Source organism: Drosophila mojavensis, unplaced genomic scaffold (genome assembly GCF_018153725.1).
Source record: "Drosophila mojavensis isolate 15081-1352.22 unplaced genomic scaffold, ASM1815372v1 contig_136, whole genome shotgun sequence".
NCBI classification, from domain to species: domain Eukaryota; kingdom Metazoa; phylum Arthropoda; class Insecta; order Diptera; family Drosophilidae; genus Drosophila; species Drosophila mojavensis.
This window is the reverse complement of record NW_025318667.1, coordinates 6,498,369-6,518,707: the sequence shown is the minus strand read 5'-3', so window position 1 is coordinate 6,518,707 and position 20,339 is coordinate 6,498,369. Positions and strand designations below refer to the sequence as shown.

Genomic DNA, 20,339 nt, shown 5'->3' with positions numbered 1-20,339 from the left:
TACATTTTCTTTATATGCCATAAAACATATCTTATAAGAGTGTTCAAAATATCAAAAAAATATCATTTCAGGCACAAACACAATGAACTTGAATTCTGCGGCATTTTTGGTATTCGAAATTATCGATTACTATCGATATATGTATATCTATTATTATGATATATATCTAATATCAAGGTATTGTAGTTCATTTGGATGGACAGGCAGGGCTACAACGATTCATCCTGATGAAGAAAACATGTACTATGCTCTCTGCCACGCCTCTTTCTAAACATTTCCATATTTGTTTACTTCATGTAATGTAGACTTTAAAAAGAAAATCATATTATATAAAACATATGCACATCTTTTTAATATACCTGACTTCATTCGAAGCTTCTAGACTGACTGATGTCAACATATGGATCAAGTCTTATACAAAAACATACCAATAGACGTATAGTCGAAGCCGACTACAAGACTCAACTATCAAAATTACCTGGCTGTCAAGCTCTTTGACAGACATATGTGTGGCCTAAAACAATTAGGCCAACGCCGGAGACCTTCCACGCCGTACAACATTAAATTACTTACACTACATTAAATTATTCAAAAATTTACGTAATTCGCTTGGCAAAACAAAAGCAAACCATTTTCAACCATAAATCTAGCAATTCTCATCCATATATCATGTGATTTCTTTTGATAAATGATTCACAATGATTTCTTGATACTTTGCCTAAATGTCAAACTTGACTTGACTCTGGTAAGAGTAAGAGATATGCATTGCATGTATGCCCAGCTCATTTGGGTTTCAGTTTCATGCTTGCTTCCTAGACTCGTTTCCTGCACAGCTGCGCGCCCCCTCGCCCTCTCCCCACCCCTCTGATGTTGTTGATAGACAAATACTTTTACATTTTGCATATTGACTGGCGCGCTCCATTAGGGTCCATTAAATGCCAGCGACAAATTAGCGCAAAAAAATGAAACGTGGTTGCCATCGAACAAGAAAAAAAGTTACTGCTCAACTTTCCCATGCGAACATACATAGATATAGATACATATATATATATATATAGAGATATATATACACAATTATAGCAATTTATATTTAAAAATCTATTGACATTTAAGCGCTGCAAGAGATTCATAATTGACGCCACGCCCCCACGCTTAGCTAGGTGTGGGCGCCACATTTGCAGCTGACAGACGCTGAGCATCCCCCCGCTCAAGTGGGGAGCTTACTGCTCCTGCTGCTGCGGCTGCTGCTGTAACGGTTTTTGTCATGCAGCAGCTACCACCAAAAAAAAAAAAAAAAAAAAAAAACAGGAGAAAGAAGCAGCAGATGAAGAGGAAAATACAGAAGAAGAAGAAAAAATTGAATCGACAGCTGCTGTCAGCCAGGCAAAAAGCAGGGACTCGACGGGAGCGCTGCAACCCCTAAGCATATTGCACGCAGGCGCGTCCTTTTTGCTGTTTGCGCACAGATCAAATTACGGCTAAGGCAGACAGACAGAGCGAGAGAGAGAGGGAGAGAGAGAGAGAGTGAGAGCGAGAGAGATAGAGTGAGAGAGGGAGAGGGAGAGTTATATATTGTACGCGGCTCAGTCTACCTAGGCTGCAAACAAGTTCTCGAAATATATTCTCTGCGCTGCTTCTTCTGCTTCTGCTTCTGCTTGTGCCTTTGCTTCGGCTGCTTTTAGTTCTTCTTTTCGTTGTATTTCGTTTCAATGTCGCGTTCGTTCGTTCGTTTAGCTCAGCTCTTGCTGTGTGTGCTGAGTGTGTCTCTATGCCCCATGCTGCATGAGTATTTCCTGTCAGCCATCCTCTGCTATCTCTCTCTCTCTCTCTCTCTTTCTCTCTCTCGCTCTGTGCTTATCCTGTGCGCACCCTAAAATACAATTTCTTGACTTTGCTCTTGCTCGAAATTATTGCAAGTCACGCACACGCAGAGGCCGTTAGATCGAGTCCTTAATTATCCACAGGCAGGCAATATAGAATATATATATGTATAAATATACTGGTATTTATATACATACAAATACCTATATATATATATATCTGGATTGTTGTATTAAGGGATATGTAGATAGCAACATATGTAAATACATATACAGATAGAAATTCTTTTTAAATAGAATTCAAATTAAGTTTCATAAAATTGATCATTCTATAATTTGGATTCCAAACTTGGGAGATATTGAATTCAGGACTTGGGAACAAAAAATTCATGAAATTTATGCGATCCTAAAAATAGTAGCGGATACTAAAAAGGAAATAAACAACAACCAAAATAAATAGAAGTGATAACTAAAACAGGGGAAAAAAATGAAACTATTAAACTTTGGTCCAATAATATTTACTTGTCAGTCCCATACATTATTTCCTTTAATTTTTTTTTTTTATCATTTTAAGATTTATCAAGCTAGAATCTTGATAAATCTTCTTGATTTACTTAAAACAAGGGAGTTCGAATTATAATAATTGAAACCAAAAAGGTCCTGAGCTCAGCAAATTCTATGAACTGTGAATTCAGAACATTTCTGGATTTTGTTCCTATAATAAAAACTTATATGAAGCTCTTATAAGAGTGTCAATGATCTTGAGTCTTCAAAACATTGCCTTAGAATATTATTTTATGTTGTCTATGTTCTGTTTCTTCTAAACTCTAATATATACATATTTTGTAACTATTTACTTAAGGTATTTCAGCTATTTATTTAAGATAATTTGAACAGATCAGCTGGGCACATTAATCGGCATTCATAAGAGACATGGCCTAGGGTAAATAATGTGGAAAAAAGCTAATTATAAACGATAGCAATTCATTTCCCATGTATTCCAATGGGGTTCCAGCTAAAAAATAAAATAAAAAAAATACGTTTATTTCACCTTTTTTATAATTCCCGGAAAGTTGAAATGCGTAAAGGCAATGCGAGTACCGAAAGGTACAACTACAACACCTACACCTAAGTACAAACACACACATGTACATATGTAGAGAGGGACCAAAATGGAGACGAGTGTTGACACAATGATTAGACAAGAGCCGAGCCCCAGCGGCTTTTATGCAAATATTATATTTTCTTTTTGGCTTGCATGATGTCTGCAATGCGCCACACACAAGAGTCAAGTCGAGTCTTCCTCTTCCATCTTGTTTTTGCCTACGTCTGTCGGCCTGTCTGTGTTTAGATAGTGGAAGACAAAAGTTTGACAAGTGAGCCTAATTATGATGGGGAACAGGAGGGAGGCCCAAGACGAGGGAGCCACAGGAAGTTGACAAAAGTTGAAGTATGCGAAGTGTGAGCGCTTGTATAACAGTATACACTTAGTATAACAGCATACACACGCTTAGTACATGTACATACATAAAGCATGCATATGGAACGAAATGGAATTCAAACGAAACGAAACAAAACGGATCGAAAGGCTGCGCGGCTGTGCCGTAGCATATAAGAAGTTAAAGGTGCGCAGCAGGCACAAAAAAAATCTGAACGAGAGAGCGCGCTGACAAAAGAGAGGGAGAGAGTGTGACTGAATGAGTGAGTGAGAGAGCGGGAGAGCGCAGTGTCAGAGAGCACGACCACCTGTCCGAACTGGCAGGCAGACACAGGAGGCAGCAGCGTACAGCGAGGCCAAAAAGGAACGCAAAGAGAGACAAATAGAAAGGGAAACGAAACAGAATACGAAAATGCAGACTTAATCAAAATGCATGCAAAAATAATGTGTTTTCTTGTTGTGTATTATTCCCCGTTTTTTCTTTTGTTTTCTGTTTTTTATTTTTTTTTTCACACTTACCCGTCGCTTGGGCACTGCTGAAATTAGCTAGCGCCAGCAGCGGCAGCAGCAGCGCGACGCCCGCTAGCATTTCGTTAATCCAAATTCTGTGTGCGCGACAGCGACGTCTGCTGCGCTGCAACTGCATTGTAATCCAGTTTAAGATTTGCGTTTTATGCTTTTCAGTTTTTAGTTGTTGTTGTTGTTCCTTTTTCTTTTTATGTTTGCTTGCTTGTTGTATTTTATTTAGTGTGCAGTTTCTTGTCTCACTTTGACTTTTGGTTTTCTTTTGCTTTTTATTTTTTGCTCAATTTGTTGTTGTTTCTGCTGCTTGTTGTTTTTCTGTGCTGATTCTTGTTTTACTCTTTTATGTTATGTATTTTGCAGTAGAACAATTGAGTGCCGCGCGTTGCCGTTTATTGTATGTAGCGACGCCGACGTCGACGCTTGCAGCGGCGACATTTCCACGCGCAACCGCAACAAACTTTGAATTCAACTGGAAGCGACGGCGATATATTCAAACAGACGTAGACGAAGACAAAGAAGAAGAATTCGGAGACGGAGAAGGCAAAACGCTTTGCTTCCTTTCTCGCACACACTCACATACAGACACGAACACACACACACACACAAAGAGACGTAGGGAGTCGCGTTGTGGTTTCTGTGCTTTTTTGTGCTTATTTTCCTTTTGCTTGATTTATTTGTTTGCACTCACACGAACACTGGGGCAAAAACAACAAAAAAAAAAAACGAAGAATAATATATATTTTGACAGCGATAGCGATAACGATAACCGACACCGATACCGATCCCGATAGCGATATTTATCTTATGCGCCGCAATCGCATGCTGCAATTTTTGCATGCGGCGGCATTAAACGCCATATTGTTGTTGCCTCTCCGTTGTTGTTGTTGGTGTTGCTGCCGATGTTGCTGTTGTTGTTGTTGTTGTTTCGTTTCTTTTGCCTGCGCTGTGAGTTTAATTTACGTCGCCTTTACACTTCCCACAGACAGTCACACATACACAGGGACACTCACACAAATACACAATTGAGAGGAGGCACTCAAAAAAAAAATAAAATAGCATTGAATTGAAATCCCATGCAATTGCAATTTTCAACTGCTACAGACTGTCCGCCTCGATATCCGTTTCGTTTCACGACTCGCAACACTTTGAGCCGCGCTCACGAGCGTCGCTTGTCTGAACCCCCAAAAAAGACAACGGCAACGACAGCCGGTTCTCTCTCTCGTGCGCGCTCTCACACTCAAGCGCTCACTTACGCTCACGCTCACACTCTCACTTTAAAACGGGCCACAGTGAGCCGAGATCAATGGCAATGCGAACAGCCGCCAGATAGAGAGCGTGCAATTGAGAGTGGCTTGCACGCTCGCCCATGACAGTTATCATAAGTTGCTGCTGCCTTGAGCAGAAGCAATTCTTGTGCATAATCTGCAACATGTGGCACAAACATTTATATTTGATAAATTGTTTACATTGTTTTAAATACATATGTGTGTACATATTTATAATATGTTATTATCTTTTATATTTCCACCAAGTATCATGGAGTCATATCATACTGTAACGACAGACTTAACCCTAAACATAATTGAAGTTAACGTGCGAACCAAGATCTCGTTTCTGCTCCTTGAGTGGGAGAGAGAGCGCGAGCGTGAGCATGAAAGAGAGCGTAACTATGTTTGCGCTCATTTAACTGTGCTTGCGCTCTCCGCAGCGCAACTGCGCCTGCGTTGCTGGGCTGGCTTGCATTCTTGTTGTTGGCTGTGTCGTTATTTCTTTCCATTTTCAAAATGGCTGCAAACAAAATTAAATACTTGTTTTTTCTTTATTGCCGCGACGCGGCGCTCTGCCAACCGTTGCGCATAGTCAGGTTGCCCGCTGTAATCGATAAAAGTCGATAACAAGCTGTGTCCTTCTGCGGCAAAAGTGAAACCGTTCAATGTTTACACGAAGCAGCGTTAGGGTCAGCTGAAATTCCCTTTGAATAATCAAATCACAATAAGAATCAAATGAGATGATGAAATGTCACACTTTACAATAACGACTCCAGCATACCCTGTAAAGAGAATTTATGGCTGACAGAATCAGCTTCATTTAGTAAATTCAATAAAGTTCGACATTACATTTAAAAAAAAAAAAAAAAACAATTTTTTTTTTCATTTAGATTTTTATTTCAACTAATTTGAGTTTTTTGACTTAGTTTTAATTGAATTAATTTCCATATTACACGAAATTTCACACTTTGCTTAGTTCTTCTTCGGCGTCTACCTTTTGCAGCTCATTCTCTCTTATCTTCATCTTCTTCTTGCACATGCATTTCACATATAATGAATAATTATCATATTTACTTGGCTTAATAGGATTTTTCGTTTCTTTTCATTTCATTTAATTATTTTGTTTTTATGTAAGTTACTTTGTATTTTCTTTCTTTTTTTTTTTTTTTTTTTTTTTTTTTTTTTTTTTGCATTTGCATTTGCATTTAATTGAACATTTAATTGAATCGCTTTGACAATTTACCCAAAAAGTTTCGGTTCATTTGAATTCGCTTGATTTACTATTTCTATTCTGTTTTTATTTTATTTGTATTTTTTATGACTTTCTTATGAACTCACATAAAAGCCCTGCAAATAGCATTAAAAAATATATTAAAGAGAATGAAATTATTTTGAAAATTAAAAAAGAAAAAGAAGAAAATTGAAATACGTTTAAAGCGATTTTTGTATATATGGATATTATATATATAAATATATATTTAAAAAAAAAAAAGATATTTATATATTTAATCATATAGCGTTGGCCGTTCAACAACTCCAACAAATTTCACAAGGAATCATAAGGCAGCTCTTCGTAAAAAAAATGTTTCTCTCTTTTTTTTTTTTTTGTATTTTGTTTTATGGTTTTTTATTAGTTTTTTATTTTATATATTTTAATATTTATCTTATATTTGTTTTTGGTAGATCTCTCAAATGTGTTTTACAAATTTTGCTAAGCTTTTGTTTAAAATTGTTTTCGTTTTTTCCACTTAAAATTATTTATTTATTTACTATGCAGAAAAAAAAAAAAAAAAAGTTTGCAGTGTACTACACTTTCGTTTCGATATATATGTATATCGATATATTTTTTTTTTTTTTTTAAGATATTCGTTAATATTGTAATCCTAGTTAGTTAATTTAAGTTTAAGCGTTCAACCAGCTGGCTTCCATACACACATATGCGCTATATATACGAGCAATATACACATAATATATATATATATATATACACAGATATCGATATATGCATATATATACATATATATGCATATACATGATTAAGTTAAAATGTATTCCTATTTAAGTTGGTTTCACATTGATGCTGTGCTCTCTAGCAATCCGATCAAGTTGGCCCATAGTCAAATTGTATATAATACAGTGACTCATATCAGAGCTCGCACAGCAAATTCCATGTATTACAATTGACAAAAAATAAGAAATAAATATTATAAAAAAAAAAAAGAAAACAACAACAATTTGTATATTCGTAACACCATGATTATAAATATATACAGATAGATTATATATGATATATTTTGGGCATATTCAAATATGATTTTTATACTCATTCACGATGCACTTGCGCAATGCTCGTATAACTGTCCGTCGGGTTGTCCGTATAGCTGCCAGCCATTTCTTTACTATTGAAGCTAGAGTTATTTTAAAAATGTATATCATCGAACTGTAAAGTGTCAATGCTCACTAGGGGCGTGGCAAATCAGAAAATACAATTTTTGGTAACTCAGAGATCATGGAAGTTGATGTACTAGAGAGAGAGAGAGAGAGAGAGAGAGAGAGAGAGAGAGAGAGAGAGAGAGAGAGAGAGAGAGAGAGAGAGAGAGAGAGAGAGAGAGAGAGAGAGAGAGAGAGAGAGAGAGAGAGAGAGAGAGACAGAGTTGAAATTTGGAATGTATACCCGGGTTGAAAACATAAGTTAAAAAATATGTGTTATAGATATACCCTTTATTCATATTGATTTTTAAATATTATATACTGATTGAAGGCGTGGTAAGTCGGAAATAAGTTGGAGCTACATTTGGATTGTCAATGAGTATGCTGCAGTCGGTATCACCCGATATTCATATGCGAATATGCCAAAAATATTATATATAAAAAAAATTCTATAGAAAGTTGAAAAACAATTTTAGATCAAAAGGAATGTTTTTAAGTTACATTTTTCATTAATATGTTCAGTTTAGGGTTCAGTTTAGGGAAATATAGGTATTTTTTTATGTTGCAAAAATTGATTTTGTTACATAAATATTAAAATTTTTTTTAAAAATTTGCTTTAAAAAAAATATATTTATTAAAAACTTTATTTAAAAATAATTACGATGCCATTATTGTGAGCTTTGAACACCAAGGGTGGCTCTAAAATTGATTAAAAATATGTGTAAAAACAATAAATAAATAAATAAATATTAATACAAAAAAAAAAATTCAATAAAAAGTTGAGTCAATAGAAAAAAAAAATAATCAAAAAAACTAAATTGAGTCAATGAAAAATGTTTTTTTTTTTTTTTTTTTTTTTTAATAATATTTTTTTTTGCTGCTGTCTCTCTCGTTTTGAACTAGTTCTTTAAAATGTTTATTGGCCACTTGATCGGATTTTCTATTCTTTTTCCTATAAAGCTATACTAGCATTTAGTTCTTTTGCAGTTGTATTTTTTTTTTTTTTTTTTGTGTTACTTTTTTAAGTCTAAAATTTAATAGATTTTGGCTTAGAAAGGTTTTTTGCTGCGTTTAACTTGGAACTAACTACAGGCTTTATATACTCTTTTCTTTAATATTTATTCATTAATAATTTTTTTTTTTTTTTTTTTTGAAAAGTTTTTCTCTGGTTTATTTTTAAAATGAACTTTGAAAGTTGTGTGTGAATTTTATTTATTTCTTTTTTTTTCGATACGTTTCGTTAATTGATATATATGTATATATACTTATCCATCTGATTTATCAGTTTCAGCGCTCAAATACAATAACAAACTTAGCTTAAAATTTGCACTAGATAAATATATATATATATAAAGACATATATACACATATATACTGTATATATATATATATATATATAATGTTTTTGTTTTTTCTTTTTTTCCTTGACGCATTGACTTTTGTTTTTGTTTTTTTCGTTTCGTCGAGTTCTCATAAAATAATTAACGCTATAAATCACAATACGGTTTTTTATATATGTATATATAATATATATATATATATATATATATATATATATATATATATGCATGTATGTATATGTATAATCGAAATCTTTTCGAAAAAAAAAAAAAATATCTTAGGTTGCTAGGTTCTACAGTCTAGACAATACGAGTACGAATACGAATTGAATAAATATGCGTGACATTCTATTTGTAAGCTTCGGCTGCGGTATTTGACTTCGGTTCCAGTTCCAGTTCTGATTGCAGTTCTGGTTCCACTTTAGGTTACGACATCAATTTAGGTTGCGCTTCTTTGTTCCATTCAAATTTTAGTTCCGGTGTCAGTTCCAGCTCCGAATTCAATGCCGGCTTGTGGTTTGCGGATTTCGATCAGGTTCCGGTTCTCGCATAGATTACGATATCATTTGAAGTTTCGGCTCTTTATCTATTTTATTTTTTTGCTGTTCCAGTTCCAGTACCAGTTCCGTTTTCAGTTTTCAGTTTTAGTTCCGATGCCAGTTTGAGTTGCGACACCAATTACCGATCCGGCTCTAGCTTCGTCTACAGCTCCGATTTCAGTCCCGGTTCCACCTCCGATTCCGTCCCGCCATCAGCCGCTTAGACATGCGTGGCCAGCGGCCCCTTCTGTGTGACGCCCTTGCCATTGGTGGGCAGTATGAACTGCCCGGAGGGACTTTGTGCGCTCTGCATTACGCCGGCGGCCACACCCACGCCCACGCCCAGCGTCCCGCATAGCGAGGGCTGTGTGAGAGGCGTGGCCGCCAGCGTATTGCTGCTGGCCGTCAAGTTGGAGCTGCTGCCGCTCACGCTGCCCGGTCCGCCGCCAGCCGTGCCGACGGTGCCGCCGATGCCGCCGGCTGTGCCGTAGCCGATGCCGCTGCCAAAGTGCTTCAGGGCGCCGTTGCTGTTGGCATGCCGGGCGGCATGGTAGGGCGGTGGGGCGGGCGTGGCCGCCGGATTGGCGGTGCTCGGCGGTGGCAGCGGCGGCAATATCGATGAGTTTGTTCGCAAATAGGGATTGCCATAGATGGCGCTGAAGCGACTGTCGATGCCATTCTGCAGCAGCGGTTGACCTATGTAGAGAGAGATAGAGCGGAGAACGGAGAGGGGGAGAGAGAGAGAGAGAAAGGTTAGTCATATATTAAGTATATTAGTTCACTCATTGCTTTAGAATAATTCAGCTTCTTCTCTTCTCAATGAAAGGGGGTAAAACTCAAGCAAATGGCAGTTCATATGAACTAGTTCATTGAACAAAAGCACAGTCTATATTAAATTTCGTAATGTTTACTTTGGACATTTATTCTGAATAATTTATTGAAGTACTACTACTACGATTCGTACAACTGAACTAGTTCCCTACTCAAACAGTTCATTATTTGCAACCAGTTCAGCTCTTCAACTGACAGCGCATTATATAAATAAATTATATTTGCAGTGTTGACAACATTCAGTGAGCCACTATTTTGAACAAGTTCTTATGAAACATTTAAACTAGTTCATTTTGTGTAACAATTTATGCTTGTTGGTTTGTAGAAAATTTGATAACTATTAGGCTTTGATAATATTGCTGCTTCAAATACTTATTTATATTTACATAGGTATTCACTAATTGAACTAATTCCCTGAACTAGTTCTTATTCTACTATTGGGCGTGTAAATTTCATTAAACTGTTTTTTTTTTCCTTTTTCAAAATACACTCTATTAAGTTTTCCGCGTAGTTTACGCCTTGCACAGCTCTTTTGATCTAGTTCATATGAACGAGTTCATAGCATTGTAACACGTGGATCACCCTCACCCTACCTCTGCCGTAGCTTAAAGAAAACTAGAACTTGATTGAAGCAAACTGAACGAATCCATCTATTCCCTTTGAACTAGTTCCGTTTGACTTACCCAGAAATCCGTTAGCCTGGGAGGTCTGTGGCTGTTGCTGCTGCTGCTGTTGCTGGTGGTGCTGATGGTGGTGCAGCTCGTGGCGCTGATTGCGCGGCAAGCTGGCGCCACTGGCGATGGGCGCGGTGACGCCTCCAGCGGATGTGGCCGTAGTGGCCGCCGCATTGGCCGCATAATGCGGCAGAGTGGCCGAGTTGATGCCACTCGCCGCGCCCTTCGACTTGCCGCTCTCAGCGGGCGGACTGTAGTCGAGGGCGTACTCAAAGTTGGGCGCATAGCCGTTGCTCGCGGTCTCCTTGTAGGCCTGCTCCTGGTTCTGGTTCTGGCTCTGGTTCTGGCCCTTGAAGTTCTTCGCGTGGCACTGGCGACTGTAGCGATGCCCGTAGTCGCCCGAGAAGCGCTCGTCGAACTTAACGGGCCCGGCCAGCGGCACGCCCAAGGTGGCGCCCTTCATCTGGACATCGGGCATGGGCGTCTGGGTCAGATTGATGGCCAGCGGCTCGTTGCCCGCCTCCGAGTACTCCACGTCGTAGGCCTTGGCGCGCAGCTCGCTCTTCAGCTCGGTCAGCTTGTCGCCGCCACGCGATGCCTCCGGAATGACATCGGCCGGCATCGGTTTCTTTCGACTGCGTCGCTTGCGACAGACAATCATCATGACGATGATGGAGACAATCACCAGGATCAGGGCCATCGGCCCTATGAGCACCAGCGATATGGATAGGCTGTCCTGCTCGGGCACCAGATTGATCACCAGCGAGTCTCCGCCGTACGAATTGATCACCGTGCAGTTGTATTTGCCGTAGTGCGAGAAGCGGCTCTCCTTGATGATGAGCGCGGCGCGGACGCCCTCCTGCAGGTGATGCTCCTCGAATATGTAGATGTCGGGATCGGCGCTGCTCATGTTGATCACCTTGCCCTCGAAGGACCACAGGATGTGCTCCGCCTTCGGTATGCTGAAGGCCAGGCAGTCGATTTTCGTCCGGCTGCCGATGGCGCCGTATTGCACCTTGTGCGAGGTGATGATCGGCGCCCGCTTCACATAGACCGTCGCCTCGGCGCCGATTTCCGGAAAGCCATTGACGACTGCCTTGCAGAAATAGCGTCCGGCTGTCTCGCTGCTCACCTTGAGCTTCAGCTCCGGCGATCGACCCACAATCTAGAGAATCAAGTGGAGTGAGTGAGCAAATCTTTGGCTTTAGCTAACTGGGACTCACCTGATCCGAGTTCTCATTGATCCATTCGATTTCGGGCGTCGGATTGCCCACCACCTCGCAGCGCATGGTCACAGTGGCGCCCAGATCCGCCTCCTTGCTGACCGGACGCTGGCGAAAGACGGGTCCAACTGTGAAGGAAGCGGATATTACAATGAGATCTTGCCCCATCTCTATCTCCCTCTCTCTCTTACTCTCTACAAAGTCTACTTACAGCTGATGTCCAGTGTTTCGCTCTCCTCGCTCTTGCCTACGGCGTTGACCACCTCGCACTTGACAATGGCATCGTGATATTTACGTGTCACATTGTGTATGATCTGGATCAAAAGAACAAGCAATTAGTTTTGACTAATGCATACTTGCATATATATTTATATTTTTCGCTATTGTTCTACCTATCCCTTTCTCTTAATGACCTTCACCTCTTTTACCCTTCGCGTCCTCTCTTTTTTCTATTTATCCATTCTCCTATTAACTGATACTTCCATTATCCTATCCATTCTCCCATTTTCCTATTCATTTATTCTTCTATTCATCCATTCCGCTACTCTCCCATTTTCCCTTTTACTATTTATCCATTCCTCCATCAACCGATTTTTTCATTCTACTATTCCATCCATTCTCCCATTTTCCTATTTATGTCCTACTCTTCTACTTTCCTTTTTTTTTTATATATACTCACTCTCCTATTGATAAATTTTTCCATTCTCCCATTCATCGCTTCTCCCATTTTCCTATTAATCCATTTTTCAATTTATCCATTCACCTACCCTCCCATTTTTCCTTCTTTCTGTTCATCAATTCTCCCAGTAACCGATTCATCCATTCTACATCCATTCCCTTACTCTCCTACCCACTCTCCAATTCTCCTATTCTTCCATTCTTCTACTCTTCCCTGCTCCATTTTCTACCTCCTGCTCCTTTTCGTTCTCCATGCTCTCCATGTTCCTCTTATGCTTATTCTTCTCCTGCTCCTTATCTATATACTTATCCTTATTCTCTTATTCTTCTCATTTGACTTCTCTTTATTTCCAAGACTCATTTTCCCTCTCATACTCGCCCTCTCTCACTCTCTCCCCTTCTCCCTCTCTGCCTCCCACTGCCACTTACCATTTTCGTTGTAAAGTCCCCAGGCACGAGCTCATCATTGATGAACCAACGATAGCTGACCTCCGGCGGATTCGCATCCGCCTGACAGCTGAGTATGACCTCAGCTCCTTCGGGTATGCGACCGCCAGCCAAGGCGCCGCCCACCACCGAAACGGACACCTTGGGCGCATACTTCACCTCGAGCAGGACCTTGGCCGAGCGATAGGTGCGATCGGCGGTGTTCTGCGCCTGGCACGTGATCGTCGTGTTGTGGTACTTCTTCTTGGGCGCCAGCTTGAGCACCGACTTGGTGGTGACACGGCGGGAATCGGCCAGCGGCTCGAAGAAGCTCTCGGCCGTCAGGACGTTGCCCAGGCCATCGATCCACGTAATTTCGGCCGCCGGCTTGCCGCCCACCGAGACGCACTCGAGCTCGATTTCGCGATCCTCCGTGGTGACCAGATAGTCGCCCTGCAGGATTTTCGGTGCCTCCGGCGGCACGAGCACCGTCAGATTGGCGAAGCGCGAACGTATGCCCTGCTCGCCATGCGGTCCGGGTCCCACCTGGCACTGGTATTTGGCATCGTCGTCCAGCATCAGCGGATAGATGTCCAGCGAGAAGTCGCCCTCCTCGTCGCTGCCCACCATCGAGTAGCGCTCGAAGCCGCTCAGATTGCGATGCTGGCCCAGCCCGAAGTCATCCTTGGTCCACTGCAGTGCGCCGACCTTCTGCATCACGCGGCACGGCAGCGTGACACGAGAGCCGACGACTGCCGTTTGATCCTGCGGCTCCATGGCGAAATGTTGGCCGACATCGCCGTGGCCTTTGAGCTTCAGCCCGCTGCCGTTGTTGTCGTCGCTGGCAGCGCTGTTGGCCGAGTTGCTGGCATCGCTATAGTGTGAGTTCTGATTGGATTTGTTCTTCTTGGATTTGGCCAAAATGCCGCCGGGCACCACAAACAGCAGCAGCAGCAACGCCAGCTGCTGGCGTCTGCCACGATTCATCTTCATTCTACACGTGGCGAGTTGTTTCAGCCATAGACGTGCTGCAAGGAAGTAAAAAGAAGAAAGTTAAATTTATATATATTTGTAAATAAAATATTTAAAAATATTCATATAATTTAGTTGTTGTCTTAGCTAAATACGCGTTTGTACTGCTTGCTGTTATATATGCGGATAAATAAATACAGCTTAGCCAATACACGCACCACAAGCAAATAGTGCTCAGTTGTTAAACTGTTCTACTGTCATATAATCAACAGCGAGCAGTGCATAGCTGATATACACTGAACACTGCTTGCAAGTCGGTGTCGCCGCAAGCAGTGCACACACAGATCATTTTGTTGCGTTTACTTTATGCGCTCTTTCTTATGCTCTTTACACTCACTCTCTGGCCTTTATTATGCAGTCAGTTCTTATTTTATAACATGAATTTTTTGTTGGTCATTCTCTTAATTAATTAACTGCCAGCAAATGCAATTTGCTGCGCTACATATTTAATTGGGCAGCTGGCAGCAAAACGTTGAGCGAATTTAAGCCACATAACATGGATTATTCATTAACAACTGCTGCAGCAGCAGAGGCGCAGCAGCACAGCAGCAACAGCAGCAACAGCAGCTGCTGCATTGCATATTTTAAGGCGACAGCTTTGTGGGTCAAGTTTAACCAAATAGAAATGAGAGAGAAAAAGCGTGAAAATTGTGAAAAGCAGCGGCAAACACTGGCGACAGCACGACAAAACCAACAAGATAGAAAAAAAAAAAACCTAAAAAAAAGAGAGAAAACCAAAACAAAAAAGAAAATCAAGCAAAAATAAATCCAGCTAAAAAATCACTGCACAAGTTTTAGCTTCGCACAGCCAGTGCGAGTGTCCGTGCGTATCACTGTGTGCGTGCGTGTGTGTGTGTGTGTGTGTGTGTGTGTGTTAGGCAAGCAATCAACTGCAGGCGCGGCGCAACTGTAACCCGTAAATGTGACTGTAACGGTAAATGCTGGCCCTCGCCGCGCTGCAGCTGTGAAATTGAAACATATTCGTGCGCGTGCACTTGTTGTTGTTCTGTGTAGTTGCTGTTGTTGTTGTGTCACTTCTTCTACTTGTTGTAACAACAGCGCTCACACATAGGCAGCGCGATTTTGTGTGCATCCTCACACACACACACACGTATACACTAGAGCACTCGCACACAGATAGAGACATGCACACAAGTTCTCATCAACACTTGTGTGGCCAGCAGGTGGCGTTGCTGCGCCCACTCACATACACTTACACACACACACCCGCTCACTCTCTCTGTGGTTTGACCTTGGCATTTGTGTTTTTTTTTATTTTTACACTTTAAAGCCGTAGATAAGCAGGTTACAATGCTTGTGAGCAACTGAACGTAACAGAACGCAGTGGGCAGAGGACAAAAGGCAGAGGGCAGCACAAAGGCAAAAGAAAAGCATAAATAACTTATGCTTTAATAGCAAGACGCATAAGTTCTCCCTAATCAAATATTAATGAGGAGTTAAATGATTAAGCTGAAAATCTGTGCAAACTTTGTAAAGGGGTATCGAAAGAGTCGTACACGCCCCACTAAATCACCCTACACTCACTCACTGCGTTGTATTCAAATTGACAGCAAAAGCAAAACACACTGAGCGAAGATAACGGCTTGTTTGCATCCTTTGCTTTGATCGCATCGCGTAGCTCATGCACTGCCCGAAGCATATCGCAGGCGAGTAAAAGAGAAGACAATAGCAAACAGCTAAGCAAAAACGAGTACAGAGTCAGAGTACAGATTGAGCACGCCACAAGGCGTGTGACGTCACAATAGGCGCAAACAATGGGATTGCAATGGAAACCGTCTATTGACACTGCTTTTATTAATATGTATACAAATATTTGAGGTTCACAGAATGTCATAAATGTTGTCTAATCAACTGCGGCATTTAGCCATTTATTAAATATGATATGAAGTTAACTGCCAGGTTACGCATACGTCGCAGCTAAAGGTTAATTATAGCTAAAGCAAATAGTTTCACACCCACTCAGAATTCTACAATATTGCTGTAATAAAATGCTTATTTAAGTTGTGGTGCACTCAAGGAGCTTGTCTCTCCTATGACGTCACAGCCAAATACATCCATGTCGAAGCATTGCAAAACTTGCTTTGCTTGTCTTCTGGCTTCATTTTTCATTGCTTCGCACTTGCACACCATATGTTGCTGTTGCTGCTGCTGCTGGTGGTGTTAACTGTCTCGTCTAACGGTAATGCTAACGATTCCATCAAGTTAGCGCCTTTTGCCTGCAGGAGCCGCGCCAAAAACGCGCCAGAAACGCGTTGCAAACGCATTGACCTATCGCTCTCTCTCTATCTCTATCTCTCTCACTCTTGCTCTTGTAACTTGTAGCGCTCGCTTGCTCGCTCGTCCGCCTGCCGGCAATCAACTTTACACAGCTTTGGCCCTTGCCTTTATTTCATTTTCGTTGTTGCTTCGCACGTTTTTAGTTTTATTTTTTCTCTCTCTCTGACTCTTTTGTTGTTGTTTTTTTTTTTTTTTTGTGCTACTCCTTTGCTGTTGCGATTTTGTTCGTTTTGCTTATGTTTACCTGCGCCATGATTTACGGCGTTTGCACTCTGCCATGTGAGCGAGAGGGTGTGCCTGTGTGTGTGTGTGTGTGTGTGTTCGTGCTCGCGTCTGGGTCGCAGCTCGTGCACTGTATGATGGTTAGCCACTGGTCGCCATTAGACCAGCTCACCTCGCTAACCCCTCTGTCCACCTCCCCTCTCACTACCTCTCTCTCTTTCTCCATAGTGCACGTCCGTCTTCTATCCACTCTGGGCAATATGCTCGCCTAAATTATTTAAAATTATAATACAATTTTTATGAGCATTAAAAGCCATGCCAGCCGCCCATACCCTGCAGCAGTAGAGCCAACCAGAGCCGGAGCCACGGCCAGATCCTGTCTGGCCAAAGTGTTTTGACCATTTCTTTTTATATGTACATACATATGTATATATAAATATGTATGTATATATATATATATATATATTTTTTTTTTTTATTATTTTTTTTTTATGCGCGTGTATTTATTTAGTAGTTTTGTTTTGCTCTCTATCTTTTGGCCGACGTTTTGGTCGCTTTTAGTGGCTCTTTAGGTCGAAAAGTTCTGCAGCAGGAAATGACTCGACATGATTTTATGCACACACATAACTTTTGGTTTGTTTCTCGCTTTTTGTGGGTCTTTCGGCTAGTTAACTGAGCCAACAGTAGCAACAGCCAGGCTACAGGCTGCCTCAATGGCTCAATGGGTTTCCTTTCCCATTTCCATTTCAGCTGCCATCTTTATCGCTCCCTCTCCTTCTCACACTCTCTCTGTCTCTCCTCCATTAACTGTCTCCCGAATTAAAGTTCCTGTTGCGTGTGGCGGACTTCATCTGGAATTGCCTTTTAATAGCTATAGCTGTCCTATATACATATATATTTTTTTTCTGTGTTTCGAACCATAATAATATAAAAGTTGTCTGCGTCTAGATAGCGCTTGCATTTGCCTCGACTAAAAAAAAAAAAAAAAAAAAAAAAAAAAAAAAAAAAAAAAAAAAAATGCGAAAATTTTCCCATTCAATGGAATTTAGTTTGCCAACTGAATCGATTCGAGTGAATCAATTGAATGTTTTCAACTTGAATAGATGCTAACTTTATACGTTTTTTTTTCCATACGCATTTACAATTCACTGTTATAGCTTACATAAAGTTAGACAAGTTCCATTCAGATTGTATAGAATATGTGCCAAAGACCTTAGCTCAACTTTACCTAAATATCGAGTGGGTTGGGCAAATGCGAAAGCAGAAGTTGAAGTTGAAAGGAAGTAAGTTCTGAGTACGGAAATGGAGGATACTAACTATCTACTAGATAGTCATAGAAGAGTTCGCATTAAAATGTGAAAAACTAACAAGTGAAAGCGCTTCAGTCGGGAGTGCCTGACTAGCAGATAGCCTAAACTCTCCTTTACTTGACCATCGCAATTCAATTGCTGTCTAACTTTTCTTCCCCTTTGGAGTTTCTTCATCGAAATTTCTGGAATATGATGAAAATTGTAAAGCTACATGCTTTTAGTATTCGAAATATGGTTGTCAAATGCCTTAGACTGCAAGAAGTATCGAAATTCCGAAGTATCCTACATTTGCTTTTTAATTACGGAGCAAATTTGAAGTTTTAATCTAAACAGACTCAGACGGTCGGACGGTCAGTACGATCTGTCGCAAGATAATATATAAGCAATGGTTACTACAGAGTCTACTCCATCCTAAGCTCTATTTTCTTATAGCTATATTCATAGAAATTTTTGCTCGATATTGAATATTATTGTACAGGCAACAAAAATGTTAAAGCTGCAAATGATATGCGATATCTATCTGTGTATCCTGATGTACATGTATATACTATACACATATGTATGTATGTATGTATATCCTAGGCCCCTTTCGCTCCGCTCCGCTAATTGAGTTTGGGCCACAAATTTGGTTGGCATTTGGAATGTGAAGTGTGTTGAAGCGAATTGAATCTCACATGAGTCTCGGCTGGCTATGATTACATTAACGTTTGACATGTCCGCCCACAGTTGCCGGACCTCATGGACACGCACACAGCGAGCTACACACTCATAGGAGCTTTCAGCTGAGCTGAGTCCTGCCGCTGCCGCTGCTGCTGCTGCCGCTGCTGCTGCTGCTGCTTATAATATGCAGGATTTTGTTATTAATATTCAATTAAAAGGCCATGGCGAAGGCTTTTGGGCATGGCAAATGTTTTCTCGGCATGGGCGTGGCAGCAGCCTCTTCAGCCATCCACTGCTGCTGCTGCTGCTGCTAATTTCACTGGCTGATGAATTTATTGAGTTGAGGCTGAGCAAACAACAACAAAAAAGAAACAATGAAGCGCCGCACGCCCCAAACATCTTGTCAGCGTCATGTGGCAGCCTCTGCTAATTTATGACCAAGGCAACAACAGCCAACAACCAACAACAACAAGAACTTGAACAACTACATGATTTTGTTAAATTTGATTAGAATTTCTGGGCCCGCCGCCATTGGCTTCGAGTGTATAGAAAGAACATTTAATGGGGCGTTTATGCGATTTTCTAATTGTTTATTCAGTGCAACAAGCAAACGCACGCACACGTATTGTGTGGGCGTCACTTGAGGCGTTCCGGCTGGGCGTGGCCGCATCTTTTGTCGCTTCACCATGCTGCGGCTGTGCCTTCAACTTTGTTGTAAACTTCCGCTGCCAAAGGATAATAAACATATGACAAGCAGGCAGGCCGCGGCGGCTACCCCCAGCAGAGCAAGAGATAGGGAGAGAGGGAGAGCGGCATACAGGCACAGACAAGTGTGTGTATATGTGTGTGTGTGTGTTTGTTTGTGTGTCATTAGCGTTTTTCGTGCCATGTGTTTCAGTTTGCCTTTGCGGCAGCATTTTCCGCACGTGCGTTGCCACAACAACTACAGAAACTACAGCAACAACAACAACAACAACAACAGCAACAGCATTGGGCACCTTCCTAACAAGAACAACAACAACAACAACACCAACAACGATTGTTGACAATGTCTGCAATTACAATAAACAAAACAAAACGCAGCTAACGCTAACGGCTCTTCCGTTGCTGCCTCAACAACATTTTGTCCGGCCGTACGGGGCATAGTGTGGCATGTGGCATGTGCGGCATGTGGCCGGGTGCTGGGGCAATGAAAATAGGCAAAGCCAGGCGCAAACATTGTCAATTTGCAGCTAAGCACAGAAACTTCAACAACTGCAATCAATCAAAGGGCGTCAAGGCAAGTGAGTACAGGGTAGCTGATGGTCGTGCATAGTTGCCTTAAAGCTACCTGGCTCATAGACTTGCTTCATAATCTTAGCTACAACTAATGAGAGCTTTATAGCTCTGCATTGGTGTTAAAGACTTCGAGTTTACACGAATACAGGGTAACTGTTAGTCGTGCTTTGTGTATTTTGCGTGAAAAAAAATTAAACAAACTGTGACTTGGTATACCGTAAGACTAACTCAAGTACAGCTAAATGTAGTTATCTTTAACTAATCCTTTAGTAGAGGGTATTCAATAGTCGACCAACTTTGTTTGTTCAAAGTGTGTGGAACAAGAAACGAAAGTAATTATGAAATTC

The 20,339-nt window shown here is 41.0% G+C and overlaps 2 protein-coding genes across 2 annotated transcripts in view; both read right to left on the bottom strand.

Moving 5' to 3' along the window:
- LOC6586071 (neurogenic locus Notch protein) overlaps positions 1 to 4,937 on the bottom strand; it is a 51,174-nt gene extending 46,237 nt beyond the window's left edge. The window contains exon 1 of the mRNA XM_002011658.4: positions 3,778 to 4,937. Coding sequence (XP_002011694.2) covers positions 3,778 to 3,904 — 127 coding nt within the window. The 5' untranslated portion in view covers positions 3,905 to 4,937. The remainder of the gene's footprint in view (positions 1 to 3,777) is intronic.
- A 4,241-nt stretch (positions 4,938 to 9,178) lies between these two features.
- The window catches only part of LOC6586070 (irregular chiasm C-roughest protein), a 60,829-nt gene continuing 49,668 nt past the window's right edge, over positions 9,179 to 20,339 (bottom strand). Inside the window, exons 2-6 of the mRNA XM_044010119.1 lie at positions 13,196 to 14,220; positions 12,300 to 12,402; positions 12,089 to 12,216; positions 10,875 to 12,030; positions 9,179 to 10,056 (exon numbers count right to left, since the gene is read on the bottom strand). Of these exons, the coding sequence (XP_043866054.1) occupies positions 9,581 to 10,056; positions 10,875 to 12,030; positions 12,089 to 12,216; positions 12,300 to 12,402; positions 13,196 to 14,185 (2,853 nt within the window). The 5' untranslated portion in view covers positions 14,186 to 14,220 and the 3' untranslated portion in view covers positions 9,179 to 9,580. The remainder of the gene's footprint in view (positions 10,057 to 10,874; positions 12,031 to 12,088; positions 12,217 to 12,299; positions 12,403 to 13,195; positions 14,221 to 20,339) is intronic.